Source organism: Artemia sp. Qi Xiang Cuo, chromosome 15 (genome assembly GCF_049724085.1).
Source record: "Artemia sp. Qi Xiang Cuo chromosome 15, ASM4972408v1, whole genome shotgun sequence".
NCBI lineage: Eukaryota > Metazoa > Arthropoda > Branchiopoda > Anostraca > Artemiidae > Artemia > Artemia sp. Qi Xiang Cuo.
This window is the reverse complement of record NC_142808.1, coordinates 4136890-4153206: the sequence shown is the minus strand read 5'-3', so window position 1 is coordinate 4153206 and position 16317 is coordinate 4136890. Positions and strand designations below refer to the sequence as shown.

General features: G+C 37.2%; 1 protein-coding gene across 1 annotated transcript in view; it reads right to left on the bottom strand.

Annotated features, from left to right (window-relative positions):
- The window catches only part of LOC148943246 (reelin-like), a 292228-nt gene that overhangs the window by 139569 nt on the left and 136342 nt on the right, over positions 1-16317 (bottom strand). The window contains exons 12-13 of the mRNA XM_089101783.1: positions 9095-9354; positions 5638-5734 (exon numbers count right to left, since the gene is read on the bottom strand). Of these exons, the coding sequence (XP_088957909.1) occupies positions 5638-5734; positions 9095-9354 (357 nt within the window). The remainder of the gene's footprint in view (positions 1-5637; positions 5735-9094; positions 9355-16317) is intronic.

The window sequence follows — 16317 nt, the reverse complement described above, 5'->3', positions numbered from 1 at the left end:
GCAGTCAGAAAAAGAACTTGATTAAACAAAGAGGGCAGACATTTTCTACTTGTGAATGAGCATTCCCAAAGTTATTTTGTTCCAAAGCTACATAATCTAGTCAAACATTCAATGTCAAATTTCGTTCGGAGGGGGAAAGGGACCAAGATGACTATAAATTTCGTACTGATATGGATGAATAATTTTCTCTGATCATAGGCAGCGCGCTAGCGCTGCCTAAATAAAGAACGATGTGGGCACAATGTGTTGTTTTTTTGGTTCTCCATACCCGGGCACTTCATATCGAAGGAGCTGTCGTAGAAAGTTCGAAAAGGGCACATTCGATTGCAAATTTGAGTGACTAGTGTCCTTTTTAATAGTCGAAAGTGATTGGAGGGCAACTAGCCCCCCACACGCCCATCATTCCCCCAAACACATCCAATCAAAATTTTGAGCTAGCCATTTTGTTCAGAATAGCTGATCTCCAGATAGACTATATGTTTTTGAGGAGCACACTTCCAAACAACCCTTAGGGCAAGAGTTATAAATTATACCCGGGGGGTATATAAGGTTTCTAAAGAGGGTGTAATTGTAGAAACTTCAAAAAAGGCTCATTCAGTTGGAAATTCAAAGGGCTAGTGCCCTTTTTAATAGTCGAAAGTTATTGGAGGGCAACTAGGCCCCCCCGGCCCATCATTCCCCCAAACACATCCAATCAAAATTTTGAGACAGCCATTTTGTTCAGCGTAATTGATTTCCAGAGAGAAAATATCTTTTTGAGGAGAACACTACTCACAACCCACGGGACAAGGGTTTTAAGTTATGCCCTGGGGGCATATAAGGTTTTTATAGAGGGCGTTGTCGTAGAAACTTCAAAAAAGGCTCATTCAATTGCAAATTCAAAGGGCTAGTGCCCTTTTAATAGTCAAAAGTGATTGGAGGGCAACTAGACTCCCCCCCACGCCCATCATTCCCCCAAACACATCCAATCAAAATTTTTAGATAGCCATTTTGTTCAGCGTATTAGATTTCCAAATAGAAAATATCTTTTTGAGGAGAACACTACCCACAACCCTCGGGGCAAGGGTTTTAAGTTATGCCCTGGGGGCATATAAGGTTTTTATAGAGGGCGTTGTCATAGAAACTTCAAAACAGGCTCATTCAATTGCAAATTCAAAGGGCTAGTGCACTGTTAATAGTCGAAAGTGATTTCAGGGCAACTAGACCCCCCCCCACGCCCATCATTCCCCCAAACACATCCAATCAAAATTTTGAGATAGTCATTTTGTTCAGCGTAGTTGATTTCCAGATAGCAAATATTTTTTTGAGGACGTCACTCCCCAACAACCCACAGGGCAAGGGTTTTAAGTTATGCCCTGGGGGCATATAAGGTTTTTATAGAAGGCATTGTCATAGAAACTTCAAAATAGGCTCATTCAATTGGAAATTCAAAGGGCCAGTACCCGTTTTAATAGTCGAAAGTGATTGGAGGGCAACTAGCCCCCCCCCCCGGCCATCATTCCCCCAAACACATCCAATCAAAATTTTCAGGTAGCTACTTTTTTCAGCGTAGTTGATTTCCAGATAGAAAATATGTTTTTGAGGAAGACACTCCCCTACAACCAAGGGGGCAAGGGTTTTAAGTTATGCCCTGGGGGTATAAAAGGTTTTTATGGAAGGCGTTGTCGTAGAAACTTCAAGAAAGGCTCATTCGATTGGAAATTCAAAGGGCTAGTGCCCTATAATAGTCGAAAGTGATTGGAGGGCAACTAGCCCCCCCACGCCCATCATTCCCCAAAACTCATCCTATCAAAATTTTGAGATAGCCTTTTTGTTAAGCGTAGTTGATTTCCAGAAATAAAATATGGTTTTGAGGAGGACACTCCCCCAAAACCCTCGGGGCAAGGGTTGTAAGCTATGCCCTGGGGGCATATAAGGATTTTGTAGAAGGTGTTGTCATAGAAACTTCAAAAAGCCTCATTTGATTGGAAATTCAAAGGGCTAGTGCCCTTTTTAATACTTGAAAGTGATTGGACAATACTAACCTCCCTCTCACGCCCACCTTCTCCCCAAATACATCCAATCAAAATTTTGAGATAACCATTTTGTTCAACGTAGTTTACAGTTCTGGAAATTAGGTCTTTGAGGATGACAACTCTCTCACAGCCCTCAGGACAAGGATTGTAAGTTATGCCCTTGGGGCATATAAAGTTTTTATAGAAAGCGCCTTTTAAAGTTTTTCGCCCACCTTTTCCTCAAACATATCCAATCAAAATTTTTAGATAGCCATTTTGTTCAGTGTTGTAGATTTCCAATTAGAAATTGTGTTTTTGAGGAGGAAAATCCCCCACAGCCCTCAGGGCAAGGGTTTTTATGCCCTGGGGGCATCTAAGGTTTTTAATGAACGCGGCGTCGTAGAAGCTTCAAAATTGGGTCATTCGATTGGAGATTGAAATGGCTAGTGCCCTTTTTAATAGTCGAAAGTGATTGGAAGGCAACTAACACCCCTTCCACGTCCACCATTTCCCCAAACATATCCAATCAAAATTTGTTGATAATTATTTTATTCCACAAAGTTTAAAGTTCAGGAAGTTATTCCTTTGCGCAGGACACTCCCCCACAGTCTTCAGGGCAAGGTTTATAAGTTATGCCTTGGGGGAATATAAGATTTTATTGAAATGTTTGTCGTAGAAACTTGAAAAAGGGATCATTCGATTGGAAATTTAAAAGGCTAGTGCACTGTTTAATAGTCAAAAGTGATTTGGGGGCAACTAAATCCCCTCTCACGCCCACCTTTCCCCCAAACACATCCAATCAAAATTTTTAGATTACCTTTTTGTTCAATGTAGTTGAAAGTTGTGGAAATTAGGTCTTCAAGGATGACAACTCTTCCCCCCCACAACCCTCAGGGCAAGGATTTTAAGTTATACCCTGGGAGCATGTAATGTTTTTATTGAAATTGATGTTGTAAAAACATCCAAAAAGGCTCATTCAATTGAAAATTGAAAGGGCTATTGCCCTTTTAAAAGTCGAAAGTGATTGAAGGGCAACTAACCCCCCTCTCACGCCCACTATTTCCCCAAACATATCCAATCAAAATTTTGAGATATCCACTTTGTTCAACGTATTCGAAAGTTCTGGAAATTAGGTCTTTTAGGATGATAACCCCATCAGAACTTTCAGTACAAGGGTTGTAAATTATGCCCTGGGGGCATATAAGGTTTATATAGAAATTTGTTGTAGAAATTTCAAAATTGTTGTAGCTCATTTGATTGGAAATTGAAATTGCCCTTTTTAATATTTGAAAGTGAGTGGAGAGTAATTAACCCCCCTCTTATGCCCTACATTTCAACAAACACATTCAATCAATGTTTAAAGATAGCCATTTTGTTCAACGTAGTTGAAAGTTCTGGAAATTATGTATTTAAGGATGATAAACCCCCAGAGTCCCCAGAGTGAAGGTTGTAAGTTATGCCCTGGGGGCATATAAGGTTTTTAATGATAGGGTTGTCGTAAAAACTTCAAAAGGGGCTCGTTCAATTGGAAATTTAGAGGGATAATGCCCTTTTTAATAGTTGAAAGTGATTGGACGGTAATTAACTCCTCTCTCACGCCCACCATTCCCCCAAACACATCCAATCAAAATTTTCAGATAGCCATTTTGTTCAACGTAGTAGAAAGTTCTGGAAATTAGGTCTGTGAGGATGACAACCCCCCACCCCTCAGGGCGAGGGTTGCAATTTATCCCCTGGGGGTTTATAATGTTTTTTTAGATAGCGTTGTTGTAGAAACTTCAAAAGGGCTCATTTGATTGGACATTGAAAGGGCTAGTGCCTTTTTAATAGTTGAAAGTGATTGGAGAAAGACTTACGCCCCTCTCACGCCCACCATTTTCCCAGACACATCCAATCAAAATTTTGAGATAGCCATTTTGTTTATCGTAGTTCAAATTTCTGGAAATTACGTCTTAGAGGATGACAACCACCCTCACAGCCCTAAGGGTAAGGGTTGTAATTTATGCCCTTGGGGCATATAAGGTGTTTAGAGGAAGTTTTGTCGTAGAAACTCAAAAAGGGCTCATTTGATTGGAAATCGGAAGGCCTAGTGCCCTTTTTAACCGTCGAAAGTGATTGGAAGGTTTGACATTTTTATAGTAAAGATCGATATGGGTATATTGTATTATTTTTTTGTTGTTGTTGTTGTTTAGACCAGGGCACTTTGTATCGAAGGAATTGTCGTAGGAACTTCAAAAAGGGCTCATTCGATTGAAAATAGAAAGGACTGATGCCCTTTGTAATAGTCGAAAGTAATTGTTGGAAAAATAATCCCCCTCCCACGCCCACCCTCCCATTTGACTTTATGTTTAAAAACTAAATGTTTCCATAAGATTAAATCAAAATGCACTGTGTTAATGCTAATTCCCAATAAGGCGTCTCAGCAGTATCCCAAGAACGACTGAGGGTCTTCTGTTCAAACTTTTGGGGGTGCTTCTGCTCTTAAAATTTAACCAAATCAAAATAGGGTAAGTGTATTCAAGCTAACAAAGAAAGTAAACAGATTTTTTTGCGAATGGTATCAAGTTTTCCATTTCAGGTCAACTAGACGAGGTATGAAACTAAATTAAACACTTCTATTTGTCTCCAGATTTTTAAGAGGGTGTATATTGTTAAAAATTGCTGAAAATTTTTCTCCAGCATACAAATAGCAGGCCAAACTATATATCTTGAAATAAAACGAAAAGATTTAAAGTATTATTTTCTTTTTCTCTGAAAAGACTATGTCAATATAAAACGAACAGAAATTAATTAAAAAAACTTTTTCCGCTAAATAAGTTTTATAAAGAAAAGTAAAAACTGCATTAAACAAAAAATGAGCAAAAATAAAATCAAATAATCTACCAAGCGTGAAACTACCACCAATCTGAATTAATACATAAATAAAACCCGAAATAAGCAGAAATAAAAAAAGCTTGTTAAGTCGGACTGAAAAAGAGCAGAAATTAAAATGATTAGGGTTCAGAACCTATATTCACTCTCAAGGCCCAATCAAAATTTACGTTTTACTGAAAAAACATACAAATGAATTAGCAATGTCAGTTTAATATACATATACTGATATTTAGTAATCAAAATCTTAATATTATTTGATTTTTTAAAGTTATAAACGTAAAAACATTTATTTTTTTCAGTAAAGTGCAAATTATGATCTGGCCTTGGGAAGGCATAGGGGTTTTGACCCCAACTTATGTTAATTTCTGCTCGTTTAGAGTTTGACTCGGCTATTTATTGTAATTTCTGTTCGTTTTGAGTTTCATTTATTTATTGATGCTGATTTGTGGTAGTTTCACGCTTGGTAAATTATTTGATTTTATTTTTGCTCATTTTTTGTTTAATTGAGTTCTTTACTTTTCTTTGAAAAACTTATTTTGTGGAATTTTTTTTTTAATTAATACAAATAAAAGGGCATACGCCATGTTTTCTCTTTCTTGCCTGTCGTCTGACATGCTTAATTGTTAGTTTAATCTTAATATATTGAATTAATAAAAAATTCTCAATAAGTCTTTCTTCAGGAGTGAAAAGCACCCCGAAATTCTCCCTGGCAATGCCAGTGCATCAAAATCATCTTAAGCAGGTAATAAATGGACAAACTCCGGCTTACTTGAAACTGAAGAATATGTCCTTCTTCAATCTGTATATCCCTGGTAATGGCAAGCCGGATCCTCTCCTTTCCATTGAATAAGAGTACCTGGCTGGAGCTAGAAAATGATAAATACATTTGAAGAGTTAAATTTGAAAACATGAAATATACAAATTTTTTGGCTTGAAAGAAATCATGCAAGGGATGACTGAAAAGGTGTTAAGTTACACGGTAAGGTAGTAAGGTAAGTTACTCTATACAAACTTTGTTGGAAAGTATACAATAATTGAATAGTAAGGTTTCTTTTCCACTTTGCCATATTTTATGAGGTGGGCTCATTATGTTAATTCTCTGGTTCATAACGATATTAAGAAAATTGATCTGACATGTATTATCAGTAATATCCAGGCCGTGATAAATGATCGACTGTGTTTGTTGCATCTCTTATAGGCAAGAAACGACGAAGACCTGGGGTTTGATAGACCGTACCCGACCGAAAGTGTAACTGTTTTACCTTCTGACACTCATTAATGCTTGAAAAGAATTGGCTAGTTCTATTTTTCTAATGGTTGTTTGAGCTTCTAAAAAAAAGCTTGAATCACTTTTCGGCAGTGAAACTTGAAATATTTCAACAAGCTTGTTTTATTCACTTACATTTGCTAAGCATTCCACAGAAAGACGGTATGTGACATAAATACTTTGAAATTCTTAAATGTTTTATAACTGTATATCTTGTATATTCATTGCGTTGGGACAAATAAAGAAAGGTCTTATGGAGACTATTCCACCCTAGCTACCCTGTGCCAAGATTTTAAGATATTCTAGTTTCGAAATCTTGAACTGGAAACCGACTTCACTCATGAGGACGAGTCTTATGCACTTGGGAGATATGCACAAGCCATAAATTCAAAAGTGACAGCAGTTGTGAAATGAAGCTGTTAGACTTGAAAGGTGGTGAGTATTAAACTTCCTTATCAAAGAGATCAAGAAGTGCTAGCAATAGGCAGAACACTCATATAAATGTAAACTTTATGAGAGGAGATTAAAAGAAAATGAATGAGCCTAAACTGGCACACTAATATCAGGAACAAGACAGGGGCGGATCCAGGATTTTTTAGGGTAGGGGGATGAAAAATAGGTTGATGCTATAAACTTGCGTTAGGAGCAAGTTTAATTAACGCAAACTTGCGTTAATCTGCATGTCACATCTGCATGGCCTTAGATATCCTGTTCAATAAGTGAAACCATGATTCAATTGAGAGTGCAAGGGACTTCATCGTAATCATACAAATGATTTTGGGGTGCAATAGACTCCAACCAACCACTTACATAACAATTCTTCAACTTTAACATTTGTTGCTTACGAATGCACGTATGTACGAGGAAGGATTTTGTCTGGCTCTGATTCTACAACTGAGATAATTTTGAGATAAAAGCTCCAAATTCCGATTAGTTATTTTAGGAAGAGGAAATATATCACGTTTTTAGAAATAATTCAAGCATTTTCCGGACCATATGAGATATGGGACTAGATTAATCTAGGTTAATCTAGATTAATCTAGATTAACCTAGATCGTTCTAGGTTAATATAGATTAACCTAGATTAATATACCTAGATTAAAATAATATAGATTATTCTTTTTAATCTAGATTTATCTAGGTGACTAGATTAATCAGTTAAGAGCGTTTCACTCAATGTGGTAGATTATAGCTAGAGCTTGGACAACATATTATTTAATGTCATTTGAATTACTGCAGGCGAGATACTTTCTTGGGTTCTACTATTTTTCGTAGCTTTTGTGCAATGCAGGAAAAGCCACTAATATCTCCCATTGTTAGTTCCTAGCCATTTTACATGATGGAATTTAATTAAGAATGGAACTTTACGTCCGCTTAAGTCAAACTTAATACAGACATAAACTTCTGAAAACAGGATTAGGGTTACTGTCCCTTTCCTCTGAACTATAGGTGTCTGAAATATAATATATTTTAGTTTTTTTTTTTAATTTCACTGAATGATAGTCACTAATCTGTTCTTTTCCAAGATAGACAGGGGTAGCCAAGGGCCATCGAATATTTGAAGATGCTTTATTCAACAGACATTTGAAAAAAACGGCCATAAAAAAGATTACACCAGAGCAAAATAGTACAAGAATGATAGTCACTGATCCGTTCTTTAGTCACTGATCCGATCTACCCCGATAGATCGGGGTAGCCAAGGGCCATCATGTATTTAAAGATGCTTTATTCAACAGATATTTGAAAAAAAAAGCCATAAAAAAGATCACACCACAGCAATATAGTACAAGAGTGATAGTCACTGATCCGTTCTTTAGTCACTGATCCGACCTACCCCGATAGATCGGGATAGCCAAGGGTCATCAAATATTTGAAGATGCATTACTCAACAGACATTTGAAAAAAAGGCCATACAAAAGATTACACCACAGCAAACTAGTACGTTTTTCCGTTTTGCACCACAAAAAAATTTTCTGGCGCAAATTGAGCCAAAATATTATAAAAAAACATTACAATATAGTTGCTTAGAGCTATGAAAAATGTATTTTTTGTAATACCTATTCTTTGTAATACACCGTATTTGTCGTGTTTACACTAAAACCTTCGTTTGGAGAAATTGCTTTTGACTAGGCAAACAATAATCATATCCAGGGGGTGAAAGACCCCTTTTAATAACGAAACGTCAATTTTAATGAAAAAAGAGATTCTGAAAAAAAGTAGGCACAGAAGCCCCCTCCCTCCTTGTATTTATGATACTAAAGTATGTAAAACTAAATAAAAACAGTCTTTTCAAGTGAAGGTATAAAGCGAAATTCAAGCTGAAATCCAAAAGAACGTACTCTATTTTGCAAACGGAGGATCCCTTCCCTAAATTCCCACTTGTTCTGTTGAATTTCAGTTCAAATGAAACAATTCAACAGTTCAGTTCAACAAAATAATCAGTTTAAATGATTATAAGTGCTTTCGGTAAACAAGGGCTTGCAAGTAAAGACTACCTCTATTTCTTACATTCTTGAAAAAAAATCCGGGAAGTATAGGCTATATTTAGCAGAAAGAGTGGGAAGTTTAGCGGAGCCACAACCGCCTTCATTTGAAAAGTGTATTTTTCTTTTTCTATTAAATTCAAACAACTCAAATTTAGAAACTTTTGTATTTTTTACATAACTTCTTGTCTGAGTATAATCAAGATTCAGCCTTTACACTGACTTATGCTAATTTGTATCCAAAGTCAGCCATTACTAAAGACCCAGTATAAAAATCAAAACTATTTATTTTAAACGATCTCCATATTCATTTCTTCCATATTTCTTTTCTCATTTTTATTTTTTTAGTTTTAAATATTCAAAAGACTAATATTTGCTCCGTGGTACTTGTCATTTCCGAAAAATCTAACCTTGGTTTTCGTCACAGAATTTCACCAAAATTTGAAACTTAGTAATATAAGAAATCTGGACATTACCTATTGCAAAAGCTTCCAATTTTTCCACCAATAGAGTGTGTCAATACATTACGCTTGATACCATCTTCGAAGTCATCTCCAACAGCTTGACTACGAATTGTGTGACTGGTCAGTATGAGATCGTCAATTGACCACACACTTTCTCCGTCTTTGGTCTCTAGTGGCTGCCAAAGCCTAAGTCTTGACGAGTTAGACTTTAACTGTTGGTAGGATATGAGTGGAACAATGATTTCATGCTTTCCAAACTTATAGGGTACTTCCTGGAAAAATTTCTCATTTTAAAAAGAAGAAAGGGATTTGTGTATGAAAAACTATGAGTAATTCAAGTACATATTTTCGAGTATTTGTCAGTTTATTCAAAATAAAACACTCAATATTATTATTATTTTTATTACGAGACAAAAATAATTATTTTATTTGAAACATTGGAAGTTTCACCACTGTTTCCTCCCCCCTCAAGTTCCAAAGGTCCCCCTCTCCCAAAAACACTTTGGACAGGGGTCCTTAGTCATCCCAAGTGTCAAGGCTCATTTACAAAATCGAATTATTACCAGAATTTATCTGTAGATTAAAAATGAATTTATTTAAATACTAAACTGCGTTAGAAGTGAAAAATATATTATTGTAAGGAGGTACTTATTTTTGTATAAATTTGGCAACTCAATTTTAGTCAAAGTTGGAGTCCCCTTTGCTCCAATAGATGAGAAATAAACCTATTTCAAACTATCTAAAATTAGTCTAAATTTGAAAATACCTTCGCTTTGTTTATTACCTAGTCCTAAATCTTGAAGTGAAATTTCTTTGTTTAAGTGTTGAGCGACACTTTGAACCCATAAAATAGTTCAAGACCCAATCCAGACCTGTTTTCTATAAAACTGAGTGAAATATCGTTGTGTTACTACATTTCAAGCCTTTACAGTCAAGGCCCAAAATACTGGAAAAAGGTACTTTTAAACAGTAAGTTGGGGATTGACTAAAAGGACGGGACAGAAAGTCACTAAGCGAATCAAAATTAAGTACCAAATTCAATAAAATATAGGGATCAGAGAGGAATCGGGGAGTTATATGAGGATATGAGATGAGAAAGGAACTTAGTAAGTAACCTGTTTACTAATTATTAATTAAAAAAACTATTTCCACAAATAAGTTTTTCAAATAAAAGTAAAGAACTACATTAAACCAAAAATGGGCAAAAATCAAATCAAATAATCTACCAAGCGTGAAACCATCACAAATCAGCATCGATAAATAAAAAAAAACTCAAAACAAACAGAAATTCCAATAAATAATCGTGGGAGGGGGATTAGTTGCCCTCCTATCACTTTCAATTATTAAAAAGGGCATTAGCCCTTTCTATTTTCATTCGAATGAGCCCTTTTTGAAGTTTCTATGCCAACTCCTTTGATACAAAGTACCCTGGTCTAAAAAAAACATTGTACCCACATTGATCTTTACTATAAAAATCTCAAGCTTTCAATCTTTTTTGACTTTTACTAAGGGCACTAGCCCTTTCAATTTCCAATCGAATGAGCCCTTTTTGAGTTTCTACGACAACGCTTTCTATAAACACCTTATATGCCCCTCCAGGGCATAAATTACAACCCTTGCCCTAAGGGCTGTGACGGGTTTATCATCCTAAGAGACCTAATTTCCAGAACTTTCAACTACGTTGAAAAAAATGGCTAACTGAAAATTTTGATTGGACGTGCTCTGGGAAATGGTGGACGTGAGAGGGTCGTTAGTTGCTTTCCAATCACTTTCAACTATTAAAAAAGCACTAGCACTTTCAAGTTCCAATCGAATGATCCCTTTTGAAGTTTCTACGACAACGCTTTCTATAAAAACCTTATATGCCCCCAAGGCATAACTTTCAACCCTTGCCCTGAGGGCTGGGGGGTTGTTATCCTCAAAAACCTAATTTCAAGACTTTTCAACTATGCTGAGCAAAATTGCTATCTCAAAATTTTTACAGGATCTGCTTGGGGAAATGGTGGGCGTGAGAGAGGGGTTAGTTGCTCTCGAATCACCTCCGACTATTAAAAGGGCACTAGTCCTTTCATTTTCAAATTGAAAGAGCCCTTTTTGGAGTTTCTACGACAACACTTTCTATAAAAAACCTTATATACTCCCAGGGTATAACTAACAACCCTTGCCCTGAGGGGTGTGAGGGGGTTGCCATCCTCAAAGACCAAATTTACAGAATTTTCAACTACGTTGAACAAAATGGCTATCTAAAAATTTTGATTAGATAATTTTTTTGGAAAAGGTGGGCGTGAGAGGAGGGTTACTTACCGTCAAATCACTTTTGATCGTTAAAAATGGCACTAGCCCTTTGAATTTCCACTCGGACACGCCCTTTTTCAAGTTTCTATGACAAAGATTTCCATAAAAACCTTATATTTCCGCAGGGCAGAACTTACAACCCTTGCCCTGAGGGCTGTGGGGGAGTGTCCTGCCCTAAGATATAATTTCCGGACCTTTCAACTACGTTGAACAAAATGGCTATCTCAAGATGTTGATTGGATGTGTTTGGAGAAAAGGTGGGCACGAAAGGAGGGTTAGCTGTTCTCCAATCACTTTCAAATATTAAAAAAAGTATTAGCCATTTCAATTTCGGATTGAATGAGTCCTTTTTGTAGTTTCTACGACAACGCTTTCTATAAAAACCTTATATGCCCCTAGGGCATAACTTACAACACTTACTCTGAAGACTGTGGGGGGGGGGGAGGGTTTCGTCCTTCAAGATCTAATTTCCAGAACTTTCAACTACGTTTAACAAAATGACTATTTCAAAATTTTGATTGTATGTATTTGGGGAATAGGTGGGCGTGAGAGGGGGTTAGTTGCCCTCCAATTTTCTATCTGGAAATCAACTACGCTGAACAAAATCGATGTCTCAATATTTTGATTGGATGTGTCTGGGGAAACGGTGGGCGTAGAAGGGGTGTTAGTTTCCTTCCAATAACATTCAACTATTAAAAAGGGCAAAAGCCGCTCCATATTTCAATAGAATGAGCCCTTTTCGAAGTTTCTACGATAACTCCTTCGATACGATGTGCCCTGGTATAAGACCAAGAAACCAAAAAAAAACACAAATAGCGACGAAGACCACACTGCCTTTCCATAATAAACAAATAAGTAGAACAACAGAGAAATTTTTATATAAGACAGTGGAACGCAACTTTAAATGAATATTTCGACCCTATATCCAAGGGCCGTCCTCAGCATAACAGACAAAGAGAATAAAAACAATATAAAAGAAACTTACATTAAAATTCACTCATTAAAACTAAAAGGTTTTTTTTTTTAATGTTTTAAAACAGCCCTAATATCATTACTTCAAGGAAGTTCAACCAGGACTGGTACTCCAAACGAAGTGGACAGAGAACAATTCATTCAGATGGAATTAAAATGCTCACAGACAAGATTTTAAAGCTAATCTCGCCTTTTGGCAGCTAAACTAGATGGTCTATTCGTAATAGGTTGACTGGAGTTATTTACTGGTTTTTTAATATAATTAGTTAAATCATTTTTAATTAGATTTGTGTATAGGGCATTAAGTGAATATTCCCCCAAATCTCTATTTAAAGAAATATTACTATTTATTTTGCTTTTAATTTCAATTGCCTCACGAACAACCTTTTTTATGCCTAAATCATTGCTAATAAGGCAAGTTTCTTCAAAAAGCATTTTATGAATAGGGTTATCATATATGTGACTGCTTAAAGCCGAATCGAAGGAAATATTTGTACTATTAGAATTTAAAGCTTTAGTTATGTCATCTTTGTGTTGTTGCAGGCGTTTTTCTAAATTTTGATGGGTTCTACCAACATAAAAATGGCCACAGTCACATGGAATTTGAGAAACCCCTCTTTGGCGAGTAACTGGGGTTATATCTTTACCAGAATTTAAGAAATTCATGATTTTAAAATTATTTGTAAATACGACATAAAAATTATTTTGTGTGCAAACTTTTTTTTAAACTTGTAGTGACTTTTGGAATATATGGAAGGTAAATTATATTTTAGGGCTTGACGGGAACTTCACTTTGCAAAAGACCCTTAATTTTACGGGAGTGTCTTACCAATCTTCGGCTAATTGTATTGTTAATAAAGACAATAGGATAACCGTTTCCAAAAAGTATGTCACTAATAAAATTAGTTCATCTGTGATGTAAGATTCAGAGCAAATGTTTAAGGCACGGTCAACAGGATATGTAACAACACCTCTTTTAACTTGTGGGGGTGATTGGATTTAAAATGTAGATATATGTTATTTTGTGTGGGTTTTTGTAAATTTTAAAATCCAGTTTATCAATGTCGCGAATAATTAAAACATCCAGAAACGGTAATTTATTTGCATTTTCAATTTCTAAGGTAAATTATAAATTTCAGTCACATATATGATAACCCTAGTCATAAAATGCTTTTTGAAGAAACTTGCCTTATTAACAATGATTTAGGCATAAAACAGATTGTTCGTGAGGCAATTGAAATTAAAATCAAAATAAATAGTAATATTTCTTTTAATAGAAATTTGGGGGAATATTCACTTAATGCCCTATACACAAATCTAATTAGAAATGATTTAACTAATTATATTAAAAAACCAGTAAATAACTCCAGTCAACCTATTACGAATAGACCATCTAGGTTAGCTGCCAAGAAGGCGAGATTAGCTTTAAAATCTTGTCTGTGAGTATTTTAATTCCATCTGAATGAATTATTCTCTGTCCACTTCGTTTGGAGTACCAGTCCTGGTTGAACTTCCTTGAAGTAATGATATTAGGGCTGTTTTAAAACATTTAAAAAAAAACCTTTTAGTTTTAATGAGTGAATTTTAATGTAAGTTTCTTTTATATTGTTAGTAGAAGGGGGGTGCTACTCCCACGATTACAATACCCCTTCGAATCCCGATCCGGACACTTTTTTTTAAAACTCCCACGATCACCACGTGGTTTATGGTCCTAATATGGGCATAGCCTCCCTAGGGAGAACACGTGGTTAATTAAAGCGATTGGGAATTTGGAACACATGGGCTTTCAGTCATTAATCAAATTGTTTCCGGGTAAAGTTTAATAATGTCTGACAGGTACTGTCAACATTTCTCAAGGAATAGATCCAAGTCATTAATGTCTTTGCCTCGGAAACAAATCTTTTGGTTGAACTCCAAAAGATATTAATAAACATTGCCATGGAAACAATTCTCCAAGAAACATCTTAGCGATGAATTGTTTTAGCGCAGGAATCAGGTTTCTTATTAATTTGAAATGCGTTAGCGCAGAGATGCCAAAAACAAAAGGAACACACTGAAATTACGTTTAGGGATTATTTGGGCGAAACTGTTTTAGACAGGTTATGGAATTATTTCGGCGAAACAGTTAGAGACATTCTAAAAGATGATTATAGAAGAGAATTTGAGGGTGAAACTCTGTGGTCGTTATAATACACAAGTTTCATTTGAACAGTGCCGTGAGGTCCTCTTCCCCAACCCCAAAGGGTTCCGATCCCAACCACCCCAACCCCGAAGGAAGCGCTCGGTCCTCAAAGGTCCCCCTAGCTCCCAAAGAGCCCCAAACGCCCCCCACACGCCCGACGCCGCCCCGCAAAGGCCCGTCCCTGGGTCGCCAGGGCCCCCCAGATTTGGCACGGTCCGCCCGCCCCCAACGGCTCTCCTCCGACCCGCCAAGGCCCTCCCCTGGTCCGCCAAGGGCCTCCGGCCCCCCACAGGGCCCCCCGGACCCCAAATGCCCTCCCCCAGTCCTCAAAGGACCCCCGGGACCGAGAAGTGCCACCGGCGACGAAAGCGGCGCATGGGGATGCGCCGTAGGGAGATGCGCCATAGGTCGGGGGAAGTACTACATGGGATGCGCTACAGGGATGCGCCGCTAGAGTGCGCCACAGGGACGCACCGCAGGAATGTACCGCAGGAATGCACCGCAAAAAGTAAACTAAAAAGTAAAAATTTCGAATTGTTATCCTCCAAACGCCCTCCTCAGACCCCCAAAGGCCCTCCCCTTGTCCGCAAAGGTCCCCGGGCTCCCAAAGGGCCAAACGGCCCCCAAGGGTCCCCCGGGCCCCTAAAGGTCCTCCCCAGTCCCCAAAGGTCCACTGGGCTCCCAAAAGACCACCCAATCCTCAAGGGCCCCAGATCCCCAAACGCCCTCCCTGGGCCCCAAAGGCCCTCCCCCGGTCCCCATACATGCACACAAAAACTTACACACACACAAAAAAACTTACACACACACACAAAAACTTACACACACTTACACATACACGAAAACTCACACACACACACGAAAACTTACACACACACGCGCCAAAACTTACACACACACACACAAAACTAACACACACACACACACAAAAACTTACACATGCACGCTAAAACATATATGCACACAAAAACTTACATGAACACAAAAACTTACACACACACACACACAAAACGCACACACACACACACACGAACTATCACACCCCCAACCCAACTAATACACACACACAAACTAATACACACACACACACACACACAAACACTAACACAACAACACAACAAAAACTCACACACACACTCACAAAAACTTACACAAACACAAACACAAAAACAAAAATTAAACAAACAAACAAGAAAAAATAAACATACCCGAAAAAAAAAAAAAACACCCCAAAATACACACACACACACACACACACACAAACATACACACACACACACAAAAAAAACTAGCACAAACAAAAACTTAAACACACACAAACAAACACAATAAAACTTACACACACACAAAAACAACGTACATCCACACACAAAATCTTATACACACAAAAACTTACTCACACACACACATATAAACTTACACCAACACGCAAAAACTTACATGCACACAAAATAATAGACGCAAACAAAAACTTACACACACACAAAAACATACACACACACAAAAACTTAAACACCCACACAAAAACATACAATCGCACACACATGAAAACTTAAACAAACACACAAAAACTAACACACAAACGCCAAAACATACACACACACACACACACAAAAACAAACAAACACACACACACACACAAAACATACACAAGCACAAGCGAAAAAAAATGCACACAAAAACTTAAATCCCCACAAAAACTTACACAAACACACACAAACAAAACTTACACACACACACACAAAAACTCACACACACACGCCAAAACATACACACACACAAAAAC